General features: G+C 57.2%; 1 protein-coding gene across 2 annotated transcripts; it reads left to right on the top strand.

The window, feature by feature from the left end:
- The first annotated feature begins 2,221 nt into the window (after positions 1-2,221).
- Ralgds (ral guanine nucleotide dissociation stimulator) lies at positions 2,222-21,518 on the top strand. Of its 2 annotated transcripts, none has more exons than XM_090330884.1 (18): positions 2,222-2,404; positions 9,771-9,881; positions 11,409-11,602; positions 12,189-12,248; positions 12,736-12,929; positions 13,151-13,500; positions 14,006-14,221; positions 14,493-14,596; positions 15,491-15,575; positions 16,858-16,926; positions 17,228-17,314; positions 17,703-17,735; positions 17,972-18,093; positions 18,277-18,372; positions 18,590-18,791; positions 18,907-19,149; positions 19,889-20,003; positions 20,550-21,518. In XM_090330884.1, the coding sequence occupies exons 1-18, from the start codon at positions 2,222-2,224 to the stop codon at positions 20,723-20,725; spliced, it is 2,640 nt and encodes an 879-aa protein (XP_090187010.1). In that variant the 3' UTR covers positions 20,726-21,518. The 2 variants fall into 2 exon arrangements, with proteins under 2 accessions (XP_090187010.1, XP_090187009.1); XM_090330883.1 differs by having other exon boundaries at positions 12,153-12,248.
- Positions 21,519-24,439: the final 2,921 nt, after the last annotated feature.

Below are 24,439 nucleotides of genomic sequence, written 5' to 3'. Positions count from 1 at the left end.
GGCAGAAAAGGAACTTCATAAAAGCAGGTGGACCAGCTAGGCGTCACCTAGCTACTCAGAAGGCTGAGATTTGATGATTATGGTTTGAAACTTGTCCGAGTAGGAAAGGCCATGAGACGCTTATCTCCAGTTAACGAGGGTAAATATTAAGAGAAAAAGCTGCAAGTAGAGGTGTGGCTCAAGCACTAGCCTTGAGTGACAGCTGAGGCACACTGTCCAGTCCCTGAGGACCCCCAGCTGTCACTCAGGGCTAGTGCTTGAGCCACACCTCAACTTGCAGCTTTTTAATTTTTTTTTTTTACATACACACAAGGGTAGGCCAATGAGAGGGACTGGCTAGGTATCCCCCTCCCCACCCAGGTCCATGATGTGCAGGTAGGGGGACAGGACAGTCAGGCCAGCTGTGCTGGCTGGCTGCTCCCCCTCCTCACCTTGCACCTTTGAGGCTGGAAGGGTGACAACCCCTGTGTCCCTTGTTGCTCCAGGAGGAACCGTAGGGTGCTGCCCTAGGAGGAGGAGAGCTGGGCCAGATGACTGTTGGGAATGAGAGCCTGACTCAGTTGGGGCTGGGGGGAGGGGGAGAGAAGCCCAGAGCCCAGGGGCCATGTCCAGCCTGTCCTCCCAGATGAGCCACACACCTGCCCATCCCTGCCAGCAGTGCTAAGAGGCTTCTCTATCTCTAACCACATCTACCTTGCTTCTCCTAAACAAAACTTTTATCACACTGCCTAGTTGTAAAAATATTTTAAGGAAATTAGGAGAAAATTAAGAGTTGAGCCCCACCCACAGCTGGGGCCTGTCACAGGGTAGAGACAGCATGAGCTTGTGGACTGTGTAGTGACCCGGCCCTGCCCTCCCTTCCATGGTGGTTTGGATGGTCCTCTGGCATTGCAGAGGACCCCAGGTGGCGGTTGCAGCAGGAGGCTCCTCTTTATCCATTCTGGACCCATCCCTTTTTGTTGTTTGGCTCAGAGCCTGGGCCCTGTCCCTGTGCTTCTTTTGCTCAAAGGCTAGCACTCTGCCGCTTGAGCCACAGAGCTACTTTCTCTTCACGTGGTACTGAGGAATCAAGCCTGGGGCTTCCTGCATGCTAGGCAGGCACTCCACCGCTGAGCCGCATTCCCAGCCCGTGTATACCCATCCCGAACCCTCTCCCGACCCCGCTTCTGAGCTTGAGCCTCCATTTCTTCACTGCTAGAAGGAGTAGCTGAGGCTGCCCGCCCCGCATCACCCCTGCCCTCAGCAGCCTCCTTCGCTGACCACTACTAGAGTCATGATCTACCCAAGCTACCAGTGTTCTAGCTGAGGCCGTTTGTAGTTCTTGGTCCCTCCCTCCCCCCTTCCTCCTCCTGTTCTTTCTTCTTCTTCCTCTTCTTTGCCAGTCCTGGGGCTTGAGCTCAGGGCCTGAGCACTGTCCTTGGGCTTTGTGCCATTTGAGCCTCGGCACCACTTCCAGCCTTTTCTGTGTATGTGGTACCAAGGAATCGAATCCTGGTCTTGGTGCATGCTAGGCGAGCGCTCCACCACTGGGCCAAACTCCCGGCCCCCATCCCTCCCAGCCCTGCGCCCTCCGCCCGCTCCCTGGACCTCCTGGGGTGGCCGCCAGGCTGTGAGTAATCACCTTCCTCCAGACCCTCAGCTCGCAGGTCTGCCCGGACACCTGGCCTCGCGGCGTACTCCAGTCACCCTTCCGGCCCAGGGCTTGTCAAGGGGACCTGAGGCCACCCGCCCTGGCACGCTTTTAGGAAGTCCGTGTGGTTGCCCTTCATTTCCAGATGAAGAAACTGAGTCAGTGCAGTGACGCAACCTGTGGAAGGCCACAGAAGTAGGGAGGGGCCGAACTGGAATTCCGGGCAGGTGGGCCCGACCTCAGCACGCACCCCCGGGACACCCACGCCCGCCCCACACACGCACCCCCCCCCCCCCCCCCCCCCCCCCCGCTCGCGCCGGGGCCGGCCAGCCCGGGCCGCACGGTGGGCGTCTCCGCAGGGCCGGCCCCGCCCCTCCGCGCAGGCCCCGCCCCGCCTCCAGCGCAGGCCCCGCCCCCGGCCTGACCTCAGCGACGCCGGGCCGCGGGCGCTGAGCCCTGGCCGCGCCGAGCCGCGCGGGCCGTCCCGCCGCCCCTGCCGCGCCGGGCCGGCCCCGCGCCCGCGCCCGCGCCCGCGCTCGCGCCGCCCCGGGTCCCGCGGTCACCGGCCGCCCGCGCTGCCACGAGCCTTCCATGGTGCAGCGCATGTGGGCCGAGGCGGCCGGGCCCGCGGGCGGCGCCGAGCCGCTGTTCCCGAGCTCCCGGCGGAGCCGCAGCGTGTGGGACGCCGTGCGCCTGGAGCTGGGCGTCCCCGACAGCTGCCCGGTGGTGCTGCACAGCTTCACGCAGCTCGACCCGGACCTGCCGCGCCTGGAGGTGGGTGCCCTCGGCGGGGATCCGCGCCGCCGCCGCCGCCGCCGCCCCCGGGGCCCGACCTCGCCGGCCCAGGTGTGGCCGTCCCGCCGTGCTGTCACTGTTTACGTCTCGCTCGGGCTCCGCGACGGCGACCGGGGCCTCGGGACCTCGGCACAGCTCGGCAGATGTGGGTCAGAGGGCGGGCGGCGAGGGGAGGCAGCAGCGTCTCCAGTCTCCACCCCGAGGGCAGGGTCTCTCCGGCCCAGGAGGGTTCAGCTCACCCTGATGAGGAGAAGGGTCTGTCGAGTGCCCTGAGCCGGCGTCCCCGCTGCCTCCCGCCGCGCGGTGCGCCGGACGCTGTTCAGCCGGCTGGGCTGGTGGACTCCAGGAGCAGGCCTGGCTGGGGGGAAGCCTGGGGGCCCGGGGGTCTCCAGGGCTTGGCAGGTGTCTGTGCCTGGCATGTTCCCCCACCCTGGTCCTCCCAGCCGTGGAGCGGGACCCCCGGGAGGGGGGCGGGAGGCCTGCCTTGGGGCCTGCACTCATCTGGCTTTCATTACGTGTGCCGGCGCTTGGGGCTTTGTGTGCTGGGGAAGGGTCTGGCCTGAGCTTGGGATCCAGGGGAGGGAAGGGGAGGGAGGGGAGCGGCAGAGCCGAGTTCCAGCAGATCCAGGCAGCTTGCCGTGTGCACTCTGCTTTCTCTGCCTGGGCCTCAGCACTGAGGTACACGCGTGGCCTCTGTTTAAAAACTCTGAGGGGAAGCTCCTGGCTAGGGCAGGAAAGCCAGGGTCCTGGTAGGAGAGCGGCCACCGCAGGAAACCAAACACAATGAATGTTTAGCATCGGCCCTGGGGAGGCCGGAGGGAAGTCCCTGTCTCTTCTGCCAACCCCCCCTTCCCATCCTGGGGCTGATTTCCTGGTGTCAGTAGTGTGTCAGAGCCACAGCAGGCCAGCATGAGGTCCCTGTCCTCTGGAAATCACCAGACTTCTCAGCATCCCTTCCTCCACCACTTCCCACCGCACCCCCCCCACACACACACACCCATCTTTCCCTTTCTAGGTGCCAGAGGTCTTCACAAAGCTGGGCCTCCGCCTGCCATCTCAGTTCTCTGCCAAGCTACCCAGCTTGACATGCCCGCCCCATCCTGGGCTTTCTAGAAAAGGGCCACCAGGTCCTTCACCCTGCCTGCAGGAAGGCCTTGGCCTTAGCCAGGCAAGATGACTTTGCCTGTTGGCACACATTGGAGGCAGTGGGCACCCCCACCTCATCCACCTGGCTTAGACCAACCTACAGAGCAGGTGCCAAGCCCACCCTCTAGGAGACTGCAGGATGGAGAGATGCCATCCCTGACCTAGATAAACATACAGACAAGATTTGACATGGGCAGGGCTGTGTTCCCTGGGGGGTGCCTGCTGCCCGCAGAGCTGGCAGGGCATCTGTGCAGGGCAAGGGGAGAGGACCACTGAGGGGGGGGTAAAACCAGACTCGGACCGCCCAGAGGTCAGGTGAGGGGTAGGGAGGCTTGTTTGTAGTCAGGGCCAGGTGAAAGTGTTGCGGGCCAGGTCACCCTGAGGACAGCTTCCTGAAGGAAGCCTGGCCCAGCGGAAGCCACAGGTTTAACCTAATAGTTAATAGGAGGTAGGCTTCTGTCAGAGGCCCTGTGCTAGGGTGATTTGCATGCATTATGGCCTGTGGGGGTCAGGTCTATTAATAGTCCATTTGACATGTGAAACAACTAATTAGATTGTGCCAAGCTGAGCAGCCAGCAGAGGCGAGTTGCCTGGTAGGCCTGAGGACCATGTGGGTGGGAAGAAGCGAGGGGGTTTCTACCCCCACCCCTGTGGCTGTCTGGTCTCTCGATCACAGTGTGTTCAGCTCTTCAGCTTAACCCCTCCCAGGTTCTGCAGTCCCTTTGACACTGGAGGACCCCACAGGACATGGCCTCAGGGGGAGAAAGAAGGTTAAGGGGAGAGTTTCCACCATAATCCAGGAGGGCTTCCAAGCTGACTTCACAAGAACAGTGCCTGTCAAGTGCAGGAGGGGACTGCCCAGTGGGCGCTAGGCCCCTTGTGCCTGTTTGCTTCGTTCCTCGTGACAGGAGAACTAGGCAGACTGCCACTGGGTCTTCTTCCTTCCCCACACTTTCCCAAAAGTGTCCAGGCAGCCCTGGAGCAGGAGTAAGTGGTAGGACACAGCTCCAGGAGACTCTGAGCTGCACTCAGACAGACCTGGGGTCTGAGCCTCAGTCAGGAGGTTGGACAGTTTCCAGACCTGTCTGTTGCCAGGGAGAAAGGACCAGGTGCTTTTATCATTGACCAACTCTGGAGGAACCAGTTTGAAGAGGCCATACCCAGATGGGTCCCACAGTGCAGACCACTGTGTTGGAGCCACTCTGTTCTGAGGTTGGGCCCAGAAACGCCATGTTCCAAGACATACTTCCAGGGGAGCTCCCTCTCCCCCCCCTCCACCCCCCATTCACGTCTGAAGGGGCAGCAGCAAAGCCCAGTGTCTGGTACCAGGGCAGCTGAGCAAGGAGCAGGCACTGTTCTGGGGAAAGGGGGACCCAGGCAAAGAAGACTTGGACTGCATTTGTGGCCTCTGGTCCCTGGGTTCTGTGCTGTACTGTGTTGGCAGTTTATTCCATTTCTGAGGCCTTTTCAGCCTGTCCTGGAGTCGTACCTCAGGGTATCATGTTTTCCTGAACCAGGATACAGATCCCAAGCTTGAGTCCTTCACTGCCAAGCTTTAGACCTGCTCCTGCCCTCTGAGCCTCTGTTTCCTCATCTGTACAATGGACATGATGACAGCTCTTGGGCTTCTGGTGTGGACTCAGTGGGACAGGCAGCCTGACAAGTGGTTCACCCAGTGCCTGGCACAGTGTGGGAGCTGGACCCGTGGGGGGGGGGGTTCCTCAACAGGTGGCAGGGGTGTGGCCAGATCCTTCCCTCAGTATGGTGGTTCCCAGCCTGGCTCTCAGCCCTGCTGTGTGAGCTGAAGTCCTTCCCTCCCTTGACGCCCCTCCACACCTGTATAATAAGGGTCCAGGCCCTACTCAGACATGTGCATATTCACCGGTCTGGACCTTCAGCCAGCCCTACCTTGTACCCTGTTGGTATCACCAACCTCATTAGCTGCCACCATCCCCACCCCCTCCTAGGCCTGGCCCTGTTGTGGTACTGTGGCCTGATGATAGCCAGTTGTGGTTGACAGGAGGACAGGTTGGGCACCTGCTGAGCTGGAGAGCTGGGTTTCCTTCTCCCACCTGAAGCATGCTCCTCCTCCCAAGTCCAAATGGCCAGTAGCAGAGTCCAGGCTGGCAGAGAGGGCTCCTGGAGATGCGGGTCGGCCGCTTTGGAGGCTCCTTACAGGCTGGTTCTCAGACTTGGCTTGAAATGAGATTGCCAGGGCAATCAGGCCTTGAGCAGTCCCATCTGAGGCTGCCTCTGGGCTGCAGTACTATGGGCCCGGCCAGACCTGTGGCCCGGGCTCGCAGGCTGGATGGCATAAGCTTGGTACTGTCAATCTCCTGTCCACCTGGGCTTGCAGGCTGCTGGGTTCTTATCTCACCCTGTATACTGCTCAGGCCCCTCTACTGGTCCTCAGTCTCCACCTCCATACACTGGGAAGGTCCTCAGCCAAGGTGGCCAGCCAGCTGGGGTTTCCTGTCAGCCAGCAGCCTCAGATTGCCGCGTTCTGACTGTTCTGTTGAACTAAAAGCTGGGACGTCCAGAAGCTGCATACATCGCGGGGTCTGGGGGTCAGCGGCCCTTCTCTTGGGTCCAAGTCTCAGGCAAGCCTCAGATAGACCTGCCCCCTGTAGTGTCCTACAGCACACTCAGTCACTCTGCTGCTGTCCTCCCTGCCAGCTCACTGGGAGACCAGGGAGGAGCCAAGCGTCTGCATGTGCTGGGAGAGATGGACTCGGGCCTGTGCCCCCAGCCAGTGTGCAGCTGGGGCACAGGAGTCAGGGGTCCTGGCTATAGCTTCCACAGGCGCAAGTGGAGAGAGCTGAAGAACCATGGGTGATGAGGAAGGGAGAAACACTGCCTCAGCATGTATAGACAGGAACATGTAACTGCCCTGGTCCTATTTCCTGTCTCCGTGCCAGGCTGTGGCCCAAGGGGCAGGGACATGTGAGGGTCCCAGGGGCAACTCTGGCCTAACCCATTGACCCAGGCATGTTTGGGGTGACAGCTGCCCCACTGGGTCCCTGGACCCTGGGGAAATTGTGTGTGTTGAGAACAGAATGAGAGGACCCAGCCTACCATGTGGGTCCTTCCCTGAGAGCTCAGAGCAGCTGCCTGGACGCCTGCCCATGGGCAAGGCATTTTCTGTGCATCAGCTGTTTACTAGGCTCCCCCCCCCTCCCCCTCGGACTTCCCCAGCCTGCCAGAACATCCCTGGGGGCCTGGCCCTCCCAGAGGGGCTGTCTGCTCTTGTAAGAGGGTGGCCCAGGGTGGCCTTTGGTTGCTTGGTTCCTGCCCTTCCTGTCCCAGGGTGTCCTGGCGCAGAACCTCAGTGAGCTAGCTGCTTTGCTTCTAGGTCCGGGTGTGAGTGTGGGGACTGGGGTGTCAGCAGAGAATGAGGGACCCGTTCTGCAACTTGAAGCCTGGGACTGGAGCCGCATGCCGAAGCCCATGGCTGCATCATCACAGTGTAGCCAGAGTGAGTGGGGCCCGTGCTCAGCCTTGTCCCACGGGAAGGACCTGGAGAGGATGAGGTCCCTCCACAGACCCTCTGCGTCTGTGTCCTGGGAGGAGGCCCCACCCCACCCCCAAGGCAGGAATGTGGCTCTCGGCACCCCCACCCCCACTAGCTGGCAGAGGGGCCTCTCTGGGGCAGTACAGGGATCACATGACACGTGTACAGGGCCCAGACCAGCTGCTGGGCTGTCAGCGAAGGCCCACAGTTTGCTGAGGATCTGCTATTTAGACCTGCTTAGGGATCGCCTGGCCCCAGAGCCTCCTGTGGGGTGGCACTTCCGTCCAGCAGGCACCACCGATGGAACTCTGCTGTGAGCTGGCTCTATGCCGTGTGCCCCGGGGCCTGAAGTCCAGCACCCAGTAGCAGTGGGTCTTGCATGAGACCCCTGCACGGTCAGCCACAACTTGACTGTTCAGATTGTCCAGTTGTGGCTAAAATCTCGGTAAGGGAGATTGCCACCCAGCCTTGACCTCTGATGACCTCTCAGGCACCCTGGTCCGGCAAGGAGCCTCCATTCTGAAACTTGTTTCTCCAAGGCTGTTTCCTAGACTTGGGGAAGAAGTGAGCACGGTCCGCCTTTCCTGATCTGGAGAGACGCTTCCCCTTGGCCAGGCCAAGGGTATGCGGAGTGTGGAGTGTGCCTGCATCTCCCCTGCTGGCTCCAAGAAGTCAGGATGGTGGAGAGTCACAAGCCCAATGTGATGCCTGCAGCTTTCCCAGCTTCCCCTTTGGTTTGAAGCCGAGTGGGAGTGTGGCCTCTGGTCAGGGGAAGTGGACTTAGGATCCAGATAGCACACACTGGGCTCGAGGCCAGGCCCTAAAGGATCTTCACAGAGGGGCCCAGGCTACCTCAGCATTTGGAGCTGGGTCTGTTGGGCTCCAGGCCACCCGGAGACACAGTGGCCAGTGGCCAGCTGAATTCTGAGATGCCAGCCCACAGGGTTCCCTGTACCTAGATGGCACAGATGGGAGGGGCTAAAAAAGCCTAGGCAGCCAGGCGCCTGTCTGTCATGGGACTTGAACTCTGGGCCTAGGCATTGTCCCTGAGCTCTTCAGCTCAAGGCTATTGCCCTACCCCTTGAGCCACATCACCATTTCCAGTTTTCTGGTGGTTAATTGGAGATGAGCGTCTCACTGGCTTTAGAGTCCAGGCTGGCTTTGAACCTCAATTCTCAGATCTCAGCCTCCTGAGTAGCTAGGATTACAGGCGTGAGCCACCGTAATCATCTCACACTTGTAATCCTAGTAACTCAGGCGGAGATCTAAGGATCATGGTTTAAAGCCAATTTAGATAGGGAAGTCCATAAAACTTTTTTGTGTCTGTGCCAGTCTTGGGGCTTGAACTCAGGGCCTGAGCACTGTCCTTGGGCTTTCTCAAGGCTAGAGCCCTACCACTTGAGCCACAGCACCATGTCCAGCCTTTTCTATGTATGTAGTACCAAGGAATTGAACCTGGGTCTTTGTGCATGCTAGGCAAGCACTCTACCACTAGACCAAACTCCTGGCCCCATAAAACTTTATTTTATTTTTTTATTGTAAGGGTGATGTACAGAGGGGTACAGTTATATAAGTAGGCTAATTAATATTTTTTTGTCAAATGGTGTTATTCCTCCCTTGCTTTCTTTCACTTCCATAAAGCTCTTATCTCCAATTAACCAGCAAAAAGGCTAAACGACATTGCCCCGTCTCTAAGTCCAAGCCCCAGTACTGACCCAAAACGAAGTCTGGGTGGCTATGGCTTAAGTGGCTTTTGCCAGCCCTAAGAATGTACCTCTGAGCTAGCCTGCTCAGTTGGAGAAACTTCTAGTTTCTTTTTTTTTTTTTTTGCCAGTCCTGGGCTTGAGCTCAGGGCCTGAGCACTGTCCTTGGACTTTCTCAAGGCTAGAGCTCTACCACTTGAGCTTCAGCACCACTTCCGGCTTTTTTTTTTTTTTGTATGTATGTGGTACCAAGGAATCGAACTCAGGTCTTCGTGCATGCTAGGCAAGCACTTTAACCTCTAGGCCAAACTCCCAGCCCACCTCTAGTTTCTTAAAAAAAAAAAAAAGCTTGCCCTTCCGCTGTGTGGTGGAGAAATAGCCAGATGACTCCTCCTTCCCAGCCAAGGCCCCGTGGTTTCAGAGTTCGGTGGAACCCCACAGCCTCCATTCACATCTGCCCGGCTCACGTGAGGGGAAACAGCAAGCTGGGAACCCCTCTGTTGCCCAAACAGGCACAAGGGCATGAATGAGCACGAAAGGGGAAGGAAGTAGCTTCCGATGCAGCTGTCAGGGCCACCCCACAGCTGCCCAGACCCATGATGCTGGCCCAGGAAAAGCCGCTCACTTCTGCTGGGTCAGCTGGGCCCAGGATGAACACAGAGAGATGAGGTGAAGATGGCTCCAGCCCTCCTGTCCTGGGGAGATATCTGCCTTTTCTGAGACCACTGTGCCAGGTGGCTGTGTCAGCCTTGGGGTGTCAGAGCCACCATTCACCCAAGGCGCTTACCCTAGGGACATTTGCTCGTCTCGGTCACCATGGGCTGAGGGAACGCCGTCTGCCCTGACTTTGTCACTCCCCTGTGCCAGCGGTCTGTGTGGCCACTCTGCCTCCTCTGGGGACAAAAGGTTGCGCAGGGTTCGACCCCCATGACCCTGGCCAGGCGGCCTCTAACTCTCTGGCCCACTGCGGCCACCGTCTTTGCAGAGTTCCACGCAGGAGATCGGCGAGGAGCTGATCAACGGGCTCATCTACTCCATTTCTCTGCGCAAGGTCCAGCTGCACCACGGAACCACCAAGGGCCAGCGCTGGCTTGGGGTGAGCATGGGCACCGGGAAGGGGCCTGGGGTGGTGCCGACCCCCTGCCGGAACACGAGAGGAATCCCCTGGCATTTCTCATTTCACAGGAGGTTGTGAATGTGTCCACATTTTACTACAAGTTTCTGAGCTTGCCTCCTGTCTGGAGTGCCCCCTGTAGCCAGCAGTCTCCCAGCAGTCCCACCGCCACACCTTCAGCCATGCACGTCATCTTACAAGGCCGTCCTTGGCTCAGAATGAATGAAAGGCTCTGGCTATCATATACTTATCTTTATATGTATATTATGTACAGATCATTGCAACTTGCTCTCTCCCAGAACCTGCCCCAGGGCCCTAGTAATATTCCAGAAGGGCGTCTGATGTAACACGCTCAGTCCACTGCTGTCAGGTCACATGATCCTCTGTGCTCACCACAGCGTGCTGAGGACATCCTGAAACCGCCTCTGCCTTCCCTCTCTGGAAGGGTGCTGTCAGGACTTCCTCAGACAGAGCTTGTGGTTATCTGAGACACTGTCATTATGCAGCAGCTAAACTGACCAGGCTTTACTCCGGTGGTGGTGGGGTGTGCCCATTGGCATGCACCTGCATGTGTGAACGCTTTCCTGTCCTGGCTGGCTTCGAATCAGATCCTCAGAGCTCAGCCTCCTGAGTAGCTACAATTCCAGGTGTTAACTACCATTGCCTGGTAGGCTCTAATGTTCGTTTTGTCAGTTGTGGAGCTTAAACTCCAGGCCTGGGTGCTGTCCCTGAGCTTTTGCACTCAAAGCTAGTGCTCTATCTACTACTTTGAGCCACTGTGCCACTTCCATTTTCTCTTGGCCAATTGGAAATAAGAGTCTCATAGACTTATCTGTCCAGGCTGACTTCGAACCATGATCTTAGCCTCCTGGGTCGCTAAGATTTTAAGCCACAAACACCCAGCTAGTTTGTGTTTTTAATGGCTTACATACATCAGACTGTGTGTGTGTGTGTGTGTGTGTGTGTGTGTGTGTATGTGTGTGTGTGTTTGTAAAACATGGCATTGGGCTTGTATAGATTCCTTGCTCACCTGGCAATCTTACCACTTGAACCACACCTCCAGTTCAGCTTTTTTTTTTTCTTGCCAGTCCTATGGCTTGAACTCAGGGCCTGGAGACTGTCCTTGGGCTTTCTCAAGGCTAGAGCTCTACCACTTGAATCACAGCACCATGGTACATGGTACCAAAGAATCGAACCCAAAACTTTGCACATGCAAGGCAAACCCTCAACCACACTCCCAGGCCTTCCAGTTCAGCTTTTAGTTCAGGTTTTAGAAATGGTGTCTTGAGGACTTTTCTGCCCAGGCTGGCTTCAAGCCATAATCCTCAGATGTTAGCCTCCTCAGTAGCTAGGGTTACAGGCATGAGCACCCAGATCTGGGGCTAAGATACTACTTTTGAAGCAGAGACACATTCCCTCCCAGACAGACTAGTGGCTTGGAAGCTGATCTGAACACCATGCGTTTTGTGGTGCTACCATTGACTGCCCCCCACCCCTTGTTGGCCCCAGTGTGAGAATGAGTCTGCCCTGAACCTCTACGAGACCTGCAAAGTACGCACGGTGAAGGCTGGCACGCTGGAGAAGCTGGTGGAGCACTTGGTGCCCGCCTTCCAAGGCAGCGACCTTTCCTATGTCACCATCTTCCTGTGCACCTACAGGGCCTTCACCACCACCCAGCAGGTGCTGGATCTGTTGTTCAAAAGGTGAGCGCCGTCCTGTGCCCAGGGGCCCCTGCTCCAGGCTGGGCCTTGGGAATGGGCTGTACATCTCAAAGCCTGTTTTCCTAGGGTAACTGGGGTGCTCTGAAGGCTCATCCCCCCTGCTGAGGGGGCTATCCAGGGCTGTAGCTCCCCTGCCCCCCCCCCACCTCTAGCCTCCCATAGTGGAGGTCTTGGGCAAAGCAGTTTCCCCATTTGTAAGGAAGAATCCAGATTCTCTCTCGGGGCCACAGGGCTGACAGACGTAGCCATACCAGCACCCCTGGGAGTGGACTGGGGCCTACTGAGGTATCTTAAGAAAAAGGAACTGGTTGCACTCAGTCACTGTGCATGTTGATAGAAAGGCCTGACTGTGTGAGGGCCTGAGCATGGTTGAATGAGAAGAGCAGAAAATCTTGGCTATCCTAGACTCCAGACTGGGGGAGGAGGGGAGGAGGTGGGGAAGAGAAGGGGGGAGGGGAGTCAGCCAGTGACAGACGTCATGAGGGCTCCAGGCCATGGGGTGTCAGCCAGTGACCCGAGACGTCATAAGCAGGTTCAGTAGATGTGACGCCCTCACGGACTCCTCTAGATATGGCTGCATCCTCCCCTACTCCAGCGAGGACGGCGGACCACAGGACCAACTCAGAACGTGAGTGAGCTCTGGTCCCCAGTCTGGAGGGCCGAGATTGGGAAACCCTGAGCCCCACCCCTCCAGGAATTCCATTGGCGCTTACCCTGCAGACACGGGATGTGAATGCTGGGGGACTGTCAGGTGTGGCTGGGGCCCAGAGGTGACCCCCAGGAGATGCCTCCCGCAGCCCTTCCAACCAAGGGCCACAGACAAGCTATTGGGACCTTGCCTCTAGGTATTGGGCCCTTAGAGAGCTCAGGCCAGGCTATGCCTCCAGGAGAGGCATGTGATGGAAAGACAGCCCACATGTGACTCACAGGAGTGACACAACAGAGCCACCAATGAGGTGCCACCACCTGGACTGCCAAAGGGGCTTGGATTGGGGCACGCATGTCTCTAAGCAGACAGTGATAACCACTGATGTCCAGCTTCCACAGGCTGATGAGGGAGGATGGGAGAGGTACTGCCAGGCCTTTGACTCTGCCGCCCACCCCTCTACCCCCAGGGCCATCTCCTCCATCCTGGGCACATGGCTGGACCAGTACTCAGAGGACTTCTGCCAACCTCCACACTTCCCCTGCCTCAAGCAGCTGGTGGCTTATGTGCAGCTCAACATGCCCGGTTCAGACCTGGAGCGTCGTGCCCACTTGCTCCTGGCCCAGCTGGAGGACCTGGGGCCCAGCGAGGCCAGGCCTGAGGGTGCGGAGCCCGGGACAGGAATTGGGAGCGTGTGGAGTCTCAGTGCAGGTCCCCCAGGAAGGAGTCTCCAAGGCTGGCCTTGGGCGACAAGCAGGGACAAGCCCGGGAGGGCCATCCGGATGTCCTGTTGATAGGGCTGAGCCTTGGCAGGCAAGAGGGTCTCCTGTGCCTTGTGAAAGACTCAGAGCAAGGCGGTAATGTGCAGACCTTCTCTCCTGCAGCCCTGTCTCCAGCTCCAGTCCTACCTCTGAAGCCAAGTCCAGAACTAGAGCCAGTTCCAGCACCAGCTCTGGCACCCAGCCCAGGGGCAACACCAGCATCAGGTCCTGACCTGGAGCCAGAAATGGCTCTAGGAGCTGCTGTGGAGCAAGAGGCAATGCCATTACCTCGTGCCGAGCTGGAGCCAAGCCCCTCCCACACTCCAGAGCCCGAGCCTGACCCAGGGTCAGGTCCCTCGGGAGAACCTTCCTGCCCTTCCCCTGTGGCCACGGAGAACGGACTGAGCGAGAAACCTCATCTCTTGGCTTTCCCTCCCGATCTGGTAGCGGAGCAGTTCACGCTGATGGATGCGGTGAGGGGCTGGGCAGGCCGGGTGGAGGCTGGGCTTCCTGTGCACTCTGCTGCCCAGTCCTTCCCGTAAAGCAGAGCTGAGACCCATATACCCTCCTGGGCTGGGAAGGTTCAAGGATGAAGACAGGTGCAGCCAGGAGACCTGTAGAGCCTCAGCATTGATTAGATGCCTGATGTGTGCCGAGGCCAGACATAAAACCAGGCCCCAGAGGTAGATGATATGCGAGTGGACCAGGAGCTACACGTCAGGTGGCTGGCCTAAGACCAAAAGAAGGGCTTCTGAGAACTGAGAGGAGTTAGGGAAAACACTGCTCTCCCCTCCCACCTCCTTGCCTCACGGGCCCTCCAGTGCTGGTGGACCGTGTGGTCGGCACAGTGGACCCAGAGACTCCCACGGGCTCATGTGTCCTCCATGCTCTGAGCTCCATGCCCTCGTGCGGGCACAGATCCTGGGCCTGGGCACTGTGGGCTGTGACCGGCCTTGTGACCTTCGTGCTTTTCCCCAGGAGCTGTTCAAGAAGGTGGTGCCCTACCACTGCCTGGGCTCCATCTGGTCCCAGAGGGACAAGAAGGGCAAGGAGCACTTGGCCCCCACCATCCGGGCCACTGTCTCCCAGTTCAACAATGTGGCCAACTGTGTCATCACCACCTGCCTCGGGGACCATAGCATGAAGGCCCCAGACAGGGCCCGTGTGGTGGAGCACTGGATCGAGGTTGCCAGGGTATGCTCAGGCCCTGCCCGGGGACTCTCCCCCCACCCTCCTCAGTGTGGGCTGCGGTCAGAGCCTGCTGTCGGCTGATCACCTCTACTAACCGTCTGCCCTGAGGTGACCTGAAATCCTGTCCTCTGTCCCCCGGGGCTCCTGGTGAGAATGCTCAGTGGGAGCTTCCCGGAACTCAACTCATCAACAGGGGCTCATATCTGGGTGTGGGGGGCCCGGGGCAGGCAGAAGGCGTGAAGAACCCCAATGCTTACACAGTCTTCCTCCCCAGGAGTGCCGAGTTCTGAAGAACTTCTCTTCCCTCTACGCTATCCTCTCTGCCCTGCAGAGCAACGCCATCCACCGCCTGAAGAGGACGTGGGAAGAGGTCTCCAGGTGTGTACCCCTCTCTTACAGGTACACGGCGCTGGCATCACTGTCCGTGAGAGCCAGTGCCCAGCCTCCAGGGTAGGGCAGCTGGGTGATGAGACTCACTCTGCGTGGTCCGCCTTTGCCAGAGGTTAACTTTCCTTTCTGCCCGAAAGGAAAAGACGGGCAGAGACGCACAAAGCTTTCCAGGTTTTCTGTGGTAGCCACAAGTCTTTGTCCAGTTGCAGTCAAGCCAGAGCTCCAGCGTGGAAGTGGGGTGGTGCCCACTGCACCGGGGGGAAGAAGCTACCCTAAGCCCGTGGGTCTGGCTCTGTGGAACTGTGTGCAAACCTCTTATCTAAGTAGTTTGAGGTCTAGATGCTAAAAGAAAATGGAGATGTTGGCTGTGTGTTAACCCCAGCTACTCAGGAAGCTGAGGGTTGTGCTGACAAGTCAGTCTGGGCAAACAAATCCATGAAACTTTTTAAAACGTTTAATTAGCCCAAAGCTGGAAATAGATGTGGTTCAAGTGGTAGAGCACCAACTTTGAGCATTAAAGCCAAGTGAACATGCAAGGCCTTGAGTTCAAGCCCCAGGATCAGCATAAATAAAAAGAAAGAAAGAACTGGGTGAGGTGGCTCATGCCTGTAATCCTAGCTACTGAGGAGTCTGAGATCTGAGGATCATGATTCAAAGCCAGACCAGGCATTAAAAAGTCCATGAGACTTTTATTTCCAATTAATCACCAGAAAAGCAGAAGTGGCACTGTGACTCAAAGGGATAGGGTGGTAGCTTGAGCTGAAGAGCTCAGGGCCAACTCCCAGGCCCAGCGTTCAAGTCCCATGCCCAACAACAACAACAAAAAAGTGTTTCTTCTTGCTTCACCACCTTTCCAACTGTCCTGTTCTGTGCCTCCCGCAGGGACAGCTTCCGAGCGTTCCAGAAGCTGTCAGAGATTTTCTCAGATGAGAACAACTACTCCCTCAGCAGAGAGCTTCTGATCAAGGTGGGCACGGTGGAGGCACGTGGTGGGGGCAGAGAATGGGAGTGTCCGTTCCTTCCTGAAAAGCTTTTCAAAGTGTTCTGGGCTTTCTCTCTGGAATAAAGGGAAGACGAGTGTGTTAGGCACTTCCACAGATGGGGGCACTTTTGAGTCCTAGGCGGTGGTCCAGGAAAGCAGAGGTGCCCCAAGTTGGGATTCCTGCTACCTGCAGAGACTGGTGTCAGCCAGAATGTCATAGAGGCTGAAGCGAATGGGGTTGCCTCCCTCAAACCTGACCAGCGGTCCCCAGGAAGCCCCAGGAGAGCCCTCCTGGTCCCTCAGATAGTAGGAGCAAGCCAGCCAAAGGGCCAGCCGGTCTTGAGTCCGGTCTTGAGACCCAGGCTGTCCACCTCGAGGCAGTGTGTGACTCTGAGCAGTTCCTGGAACAGATGCTGCTCATGTGCACACCACAGCTGAGATTCCCAGCACACAGCTGCAGCTACGGGCAACCCCGGGGCTGGGTAGTTACGAGTGACTGCAGACCTCCCTGGACGTCCGTCCTTGCTGACCTTTCTAGCCACTTGCACATAAAAAGCAGCCGAACGCACAGTCCCCTCCACAGAGCACAGTGCTGTGCACGAGTGCACTCTGGGAAACTCCCCTCCCAGCTGTGCAGAGGCACCGTTTCCCACCACAGCCCACAAGGAGGGGCTCACGAGAAGGGAAGGTTTTCCAGCCGTCTGAGAAAAGCCAGGATTCAGGGGTCAGGAAGGAGCACTCGCCCTCTGTGCTCACCTCCACTAAGGACCCTGACCCTCAGAAAAGCTAGCTGATAGACTCTGCTCAGAGGCTCAAGGGCCCCTTTCCTTGCTGACCTTCAGGGCACTGGACAGGCCAGCAGCCCTGTCTGGACCCGTTTTCTCCTCTCGTTTGTGGAAGGATGCAGAGCGTGGGGCTGACCTCCCCGGCTTGGCTTTTGAGGTACAAAGGAGAAAGAAGTGGCTGTGGCAGAGTTCTGAGGAGGCCCTGTCCCCCCACATGCCAGTCAGGACAGCACCGTTGGTGGCAGGCATGCAGCACACCCTGGTGCCCCCAGCCCCCGAGGCATACCTTGCAGTGAGGAAGCAGAGGCCCCAGTCGCCAGGCCAGCTCCCAGCAGTGAGTGCTGGAGCAGAGGCTGAGCTAGAATCGTCCCGCCAGGGGAAGGCTTGGCACCAACCACCAGGGAGCCCCAGGCCCACGGTTGGTGCATTGCAGGGATGAGGGGTGAGAGGATAAAGGCCTCACAGCCCCTCAATTCTGACAGGAGGGCACTTCCAAGTTTGCTACCCTGGAGATGAACCCTAAGCGAGGCCAGAGGCGGCCAAAGGAGATGGTGAGAGAAATGGGCCCCCCCCCCCAGCCCTTGCCACCTTCTGCCTACTGCCTGAATGCCCATTGGATGTGGATGTGGACCCCTCGCCACTCCTTGCTCTGGTCATCTTGGGGGGAGCAGCTTTACCCCCACACCCAGGGGCAGCAGAGACTATGGGGATCTGCCAGTTACAGCTTAAGACATGACCTGAGTCCGTTTGGGGATCCTTGGGGTAGGGGGGCCATAGGTCCCCTGGCTCCTCACCGTGGAAGGTCCCAGGGGACTGCCTGAGAAGCCTCGCTTTCTCTGACCCAATGCACAGGGTGTCATCCAGGGCACCGTCCCCTACCTCGGCACGTTCCTCACCGACCTGGTGATGCTGGACACGGCTATGAAGGACTACCTATACGTAAGTGACGGGGCGGGGCCAGGCCTGGGGCTGAGGGCGAGGTTCTGAGACCTGGAAGGAGAAAGCCCCTGGTTGACCCCAGAACCAGCCCTTGGGAGAGCCTCGGGCCACACAGGTGTGGGCAGGTTTGGCCCAGCTGGGCCGTGTCCACAGGTGGTGTCGTATGCAGCCCCTCCGGGGTCAGGGAACCCCTCTAGGGTAGGACAGCCATAATCCAAGCAAAGCCTCAGGGTGTTGGGCAAGACCTCCCTGCCCTGGGACCCAGAGCCCACCTAGTCCAGGTTGTGTGCCCTGCCCCCTGCTGGGAGATCCCCGTAGTGCAGCATCAGCCTGGCGGCCATTCGGAGGAAGGGGCCACTGTCTGAACCACTGGCTGTCTGCTTTCTAGGGGAGACTGATCAACTTCGAGAAGAGGAGGAAGGTGAGCAACTGCCGCCCTCAGGGTGGGCGGGAACCCACTGGCAGGACCCTCCATGTTGTCACCTTCCCCTGACTTGAGGGGACATTTGGTATAGAGAGAAGGGGCCTTCCACAGCAAGGTGGGATCTAGGACAGCTTCTTGTGTGTGGCAGAGTGACTTCAGCTGTGAGAAGCAAGGAGGGGGGGACCCCAAGACAAAGACCCAGCCCCTCACCTCCCTACCCTCGCCCTGAGCAGGAATTTGAAGTAATCGCCCAGATCAAGCTACTGCAGTCGGCCTGCAACAATTACAGCATTGTGCCCGAGGAAAACTTCAGGGCCTGGTTTGAGGCTATGGAGAGGTTCAGCGAGGCTGAGAGGTGAGAGCCAGAGGCACTCGTGCAGCAGGAGTGGGCTGTACCCAGGGTGGGCCCTTCTGAGAGCCTGAGCTGGGTCACAGTGAACTGGGGCTTGGGGCTGTGGGAAGACCCTGGGAGGGACCCAAAAAACATGGCACCTGTTTGCCTCATACATATATACCTACCCACAAACCCCCATCTTAGCTATAACCTGTCATGTGAGCTGGAGCCCCCCTCAGAATCAGCCAGCAACACTCTGAAGACCAAGAAGAGCACGGCCATTGTCAAGCGCTGGAGCGAGTAAGTGCCAGGCCAGGGTGGGCAGGGGCTGGGGGACACAGATGGGCAGGAACCCGCCCCACCTCTGCCCTGGCCTGTGACAGGCCTGCTTGGCACAGGTTCATCCTCTGCAGTGGCTCTGTGGCCAGAGTAGGGAGGGTGACTAACTGGGCAAGCGTGGAGCGTGCCGGGGCCTCGCGGCCTGGGGAGCTCCCAGTAAGTCAGCCCCTCTGTTTAGCCGCCAGGCCCCCAGCACTGAGCTTAGCCCCAGCGGCAGCTCCCACTCCAAATCCTGTGACCAGCTCAGGTGTGGCCCCTACCTCAGCAGCGGGGACATCGCGGATGCACTCAGCGTGCACTCGGCTGGCTCCTCCAGCTCCGACGTGGAGGAGATCAACATGAGCTTTGTCCCAGAGTCCCCGGACGGCCAGGAAAAAAAGGTGACTGTTCACCTCCCCTTCTCCCTCCCCCACCCCACACACTGCCAGACACGGAGCCTGGAAGACCCCCCCTGCCAGCCCCGGGCCTCCGCTGACCTTGCTCTCTTCTCCACAGTTCTGGGAGTCAGCGTCCCAGTCGTCCCCTGACACCTCGGCGACCAGCTCAGCCTCCAGCAGCACGTCCTCCTCCTCCGCCTCCACCACGCCCGTGGCTACGACGCGCACCCACAGGCGCTCCGCGTCAGGGGCCAGCAGCTACAGCGCTTCGCTGCCCCTGTATAACCAGCAGGTGGGCGACTGCTGCGTCATCAGGGTGAGCCTGGACGTGGACAACGGCAACATGTACAAGAGCATCCTGGTGAGCTGGGCGGCCTGGCGCCCCCTGCTGTCCCCCGCCAGCCAGGACACCCTGCGGGAAGCCCCCCCCCCACCCGCCCCGCCCGGAGCTGATCTTCTGATGGGTGGAGAAGAGTAGACAAGGCCCGAGCCGAGAGGGGACATACTGAGAGGGGACACGGGAGGCTGCAGTCACAATCCAGTCTAGGCTGGGGACAGCAGCCACAGCGGTTGGGTGGCCGTGCTGTGGCCAGCACCCAGATGCCATTCAGCATGAAGCCAGCAGAATCTGCTCACAAGTGGACTGGCCCAGTGGAGAAGCCTCTTTCCTCAAGTGTGCCCAAGGCATTTGTCACCTCTCCTTCCCCGGGCTTCCTGCTCAGTCCCCTCCCCACCACAGCTGCCATGGCTGTCCTTAGCAGCCAGCTGGGAGGCTGTATCCTCCCCCGCTGCATCCTCCAGCTCAGAGTAGGCCCGGCCGGTAGGCAGCACCGAGCCCTGGCTCTGAGCCTCCTCTCTCTTTTGGGGACGGTGAGAGTCTGGGGTGTCCCTTGCCCAGACTTGCAGGCTGGCATGCGAGATGGTGGCAGGCTGTCATGGGACAGAGGCGGGGTGCTGTCCTCAGTCCATGGGGCCATGCTCAGAGCAGGAGAAAGTGAGGCCTGCCTCAGTGTGGAAGTGGCCCTGGAGAGCCTGCGCCCACTGACCCAGGGTGCCACTCCAAGGGCCTTTCCCTGATTCCTGTCCCCTGCCCGACCCAGGTGACCAGCCAAGATAAGGCCCCAACTGTCATCCGCAAGGCCATGGACAAACACCACCTGGACGAGGAGGACCCCGAGGACTACGAGCTGGTGCAGGTCATCTCCGAGGACCGCAGTGAGTCTCAGAACCCAGCACCCAGGGGCAGGGTGCCTGAGGGGTCACAGCGCTCACAGCCTGCCACGTAAGGGTGGACGCTGTGCCCAGCACCCTGTGTCAGCAGATGCTGGTTCTCCCTGCCCCTGCCTGGGTCAGGAACACAGTGCAGAGAGGACGCAGCCACCTGAATGGCTAAGACTGAAACGTATGCTCAGGAAGCACGGCGTGGGCGTGCGTGCATGCGTGCGTGCACTGAAGCGCATTGTTACAATCCATGTGTGTGGTCCAGAAACATGGAGGGAACCGGTCAGAGTTCTGGAAAACAGAACCAAGAACAACCCTTAGCCAGGCAGCCTGGACTAGGAGACCTTGGAAGTTCAAATCCTCTGCCTGTGTCCTCAGCCCCTCAGAGGGCCGGAATAGCCAGGAGAGATGAGAATAGGTGTGGACCAGGAGTTTGGCCTAGGGCCAGGCCTCACACCTGGGCTGTGGGAGCTTCTCGCATGGCTGGGGTGCCCCAGTCCCGCAGGACTGCTCACTAGCTCTCTGTCCTTCTTCCGCCAGAGTTGAAGATCCCTGAAAATGCCAACGTGTTCTATGCCATGAACTCCACTGCCAACTATGACTTCATCCTAAGGAAGCGGACCTTCAGCAAAGGGGTGAAGGTCAAGCACGGGGCCAGCTCCACCCTCCCACGAGTGAAGCAGAAGGGACTCAGGATTGCCAAGGGCATCTTCTAAGGACATTTCCCTAGGTGGGACTGGGCAGGGCCAAGTACCTGCAGACTCAAGTAGCCCACGCAGGCACTTTCCTGCCGCCTGCCACCCCAGGCCACCCCCAGACTCCAGTTTCAACCCAAACCTCTCCTGCCGGGATTGACACCTGCCATGCGGCAGGCTGACCTGGCCTCGGGGGGCCACCTGCTGCCTTAGGTGCCTTCTGCTCTCTGGAACCAGAGGACCAGCTGACCTTTGCTAAGGAGCGTTGCCAAGGGCACGGTACCCTGCCTGCGCCCAGGCTCTGCCTCCGTGTTTGGCCTGACACCTTCCAGGTGCAATCACTGCCACCAGTGCCCTCAGGCCCCTCTCACCCAGCAGTGCCGACCACTACAGTTCTCTCCTGCTCGCTGGCCCCGGCCTGTGCTCTTCACGGGGTCCCTGCCTCTCCTCCTGCCGCTCTAGCCTTTCTCAGGCTGCACCAAAGAGTCCACCTTCAGGGCCAACCCAGAGTGCCGGAGTACTTACTGCCCACCGCAAACCTCAGCTCTGCCCTGGAGCTGAGAGGCAAGGCCGCTCATAACCTCGCTCCTCACCCGCCAGTACGGACAGGCCCGCTGGTGACAGTCTCATGCCCCTGGATGTGCCCTTTGCCAGCACGTCCCAGGATGTGTGAGAACACACAAGTCGGGTATGAGGCCAGTGGGGAGGTTGGGGGAGGAGAAGGACGTCTGGACATTTGTATAAAAAGAAAAATGTTTACTGATTGGGGTGGGGCAATATTTATTTGTTGTAAATAGAAGATGTTAGACTTGAATATTATATTAAAATCTTGTTTCTACTATAGCCTGGTCACGTGGTTTTCTTGTTTCATTCTGGTGTGCTAATGATGAGCTAGAGAATTTCAGGCTGAAATAAAACTGTTGCAAAGTGACGCTGTGGCTCAAGGGGTAGTGCAGTAACCTTGAGCTGAAGAGCTCAGAGACAAAGCTCAGGCCCAGAGTTCAAGTCCCACGACCGACCAAAAAAAAAAAAAGAAATGAGTTTATTACCTAATAAAATAGTAAGTTCTCTGAACATCACCTTTATAATGTGTTTATATATATATATATATATATATATATATATATATATATATATATATATAATGGGTCATGGGGCTTAAACTCTGCCTAGGTGCTGTCCCCGACCTCTTCAGCTCAAGGCTACCCCCCCCACACACACACACACACTCCTGGACCTGAGCATTGTCCCTGAGCTCTTCAGCTCTAGGCTACCACCCTACCCTTGAGCCAAGCCCTGTTCCAGTTTCTAGAGGTTAATTGGAGATAAGAGTCTCAGATCCTTTTGTGCCCAGGCTGGCTCTAAACCTTGATCCTCAAATCTCAGCCTCCTGAGTAGCTAGAATTAAGTGTGAGCCACCACACCCAGCTCTTTATACTATTTTTAAAGGTAGTAATGGAAGAAGTGAGGAATGGAAACAGGAAAGACGTGCAGAAAACAAAGCGAAGTGGCAGAAGTAAAGCTTTCTCTCTCAGTAACTACTATAAATATAAATGGGTTAAAATTAAACTGGGAACTGAAGGCTCACATCTGTAATCCTAGCTACTCAGGCTGAGACTTGAGGATCACAGTTCAAAGCCAGCCTGGGCACTAAAGTCCATAAGACACTTATTTACAATTAATCACTAGAAAACCAGAAGTGGTGCTGTGGCTCAAATGGCAGAGCACTAGCCTTGAGCTGAAGAGCTCAGGGACAATGTCCAGACCCAGACACCAACTACTGATAATATATTCAAGGAAATATATTTTGAGGACAGAGAAACAAAAAGATGGAAAAAGGGGCCGGAGTTTGGCCTAGTGGTAGAATGCTTGCCTAGCATGCACAAAGACCAGGATCAATTCCTCTGTACCACACATGGAAACAAGCTGGAAGTGGTACTGAGGCTCAAGTCTAAGGCTCTTGCCTTTAGAAAGTCCAAGGACAGTGCTCAGGCCCTGTGTCAAGCTCAGGACTGGAAAAAAAAATGGAAAAAGGAAGATATTCAAAGAAAACAGTATGCTTGAATAATGACATCAGGCAGATATATTTTACATCAAAAAGGTAACAAGAGATGTGGAAGTCAGTATATCTTGATAAAAAGCTCCAGGTCAAAGCCAGGCGCAGTGGCTCACGCCTGTCATCCTAGCTACCCAGGAGGCTGGGATCTGAGGATCAAGGTTCAAAGCCAGCCTGGGCACAAAAGGACCTGAGACTCTTTATCTCCAATTAACTACCAGAAAACCAGAAGTGGCGCTGTGGCTCAAGGGGTAGGGCAATAGCCTTGAGCTGAAGAGCTCAGGGACAAGTCCCATGATGGACAAAAACCAAAACAAAACAAAAAACTCCAGTTCATCATAAAGCTATATGAACTATAAATGTATTGTGTCCAGATATATAAACACCCTCAAAATACATGAAGTGCTAAGTGTTGGTGGCCTAAAATCCTCCTGACTCAGGAGACTGAGATTTGAGGATCATGGTAAGTCAGCGGGAAGATCCATGAGGATCTGTCTCCACTTAACCACAGAACATTGGAAGTGAAACTGTGGCTCAAATGATAGAGTACTAGCCTTGAGCACAAAAATAAAACAAGCAAATAAAAACAAAACACTCAGGAAAAATAACCACGCCCCTAAGTTGAACCCTAGAACTGGGCAAAAAGAAAAGCAACATAATAGAAGAAACAAGAGTTGGAGAATTTTTCCAATAGCGGCTGGAAGGACCAGGCAGAAGACCAGATGACTTGAACACACTACAAGCCAGGCAGGCGTGTGCAGAACATGAGCCGGCCACAGCAGAGTGCACGGGCCTCTCAAGTGCTCCCAGAACATTCTCCAGGGCTGCCCATGTAAGCCCCAAATGAGCCCAATATATTTTCAAAGTCTAACACAGAAGATTTTTCCAACGGCAGTGGAATGAACCAGACATCTACAGCAGAAGGAAAGCTAGAATACTGTAAAGACTCCAATTAATCACCAAAAGCCAGAGGTGGAGGTGTGACTCAAGTAGTGGTAGAGACAACAGCCAGGCCCTGAGTTCAAACCCCAGAACTGACGAAAGAAAAAAAAAAACAAGCTTGCAAGAGGGCCAAGAGTTTGGCCTAGTGGTAGAGTGCTTGCCTCACATGCAACAAAGACCCGGCTTCGATTCCTTGGTACCACATGCATAGAAAAAGCTGGAAGTAGTGCTGCGGCTCAAGTGCTAGAGCAGTAGCCTTGAGAAAAGTCCAAGGACAGTGCTCAGGCCCTGAGTTCAAGCCCACGAATGGCAAAAAAACAAAGACTTGCAAGAAGCTGTTCCTGATTCAATACAGTGTGCAGTTCCAAATCCATACTGCAGAATTTAGCACTGGGTAGAGAGAAAGGGCAAACAGGTCAAACCTATGGGAGAAGAGCCTTGCCTGTAGCCAGGGAGAAATCCACCTTCTTCTTCTCTGGAGACCCCGGCCAAGGCTTTCCCTTAGATAAAACCTCCTGGATCCGCCCGCAAACCCCAGAATTCCTCTTCCCTGCTGGTTTAAGGGAGCCGTGTTCCACGCCTAATGCTGCAGGCCCTCCCACTTTTGAGCCAGGTTCCAGCTCCCTGTCACCGTCCTACCCTCTCCAGCTCCTCCAAGCTGAGGATTCCCAGGAGTCTTGGCGTTGACTAGGATGATGGGGCTGGCAGGCCGGAGTGGGGCGGGGGAAAAGGTGTAT

The sequence above is a fragment of the Megascapheus bottae genome, chromosome 3 (genome assembly GCF_031878675.1).
Source record: "Megascapheus bottae isolate mThoBot1 chromosome 3, mThoBot2.hap1, whole genome shotgun sequence".
NCBI classification, from domain to species: domain Eukaryota; kingdom Metazoa; phylum Chordata; class Mammalia; order Rodentia; family Geomyidae; genus Megascapheus; species Megascapheus bottae.
The sequence above is the reverse complement of the archived record's forward strand: the minus strand, read 5'-3'. Positions and strand labels throughout refer to the sequence as shown.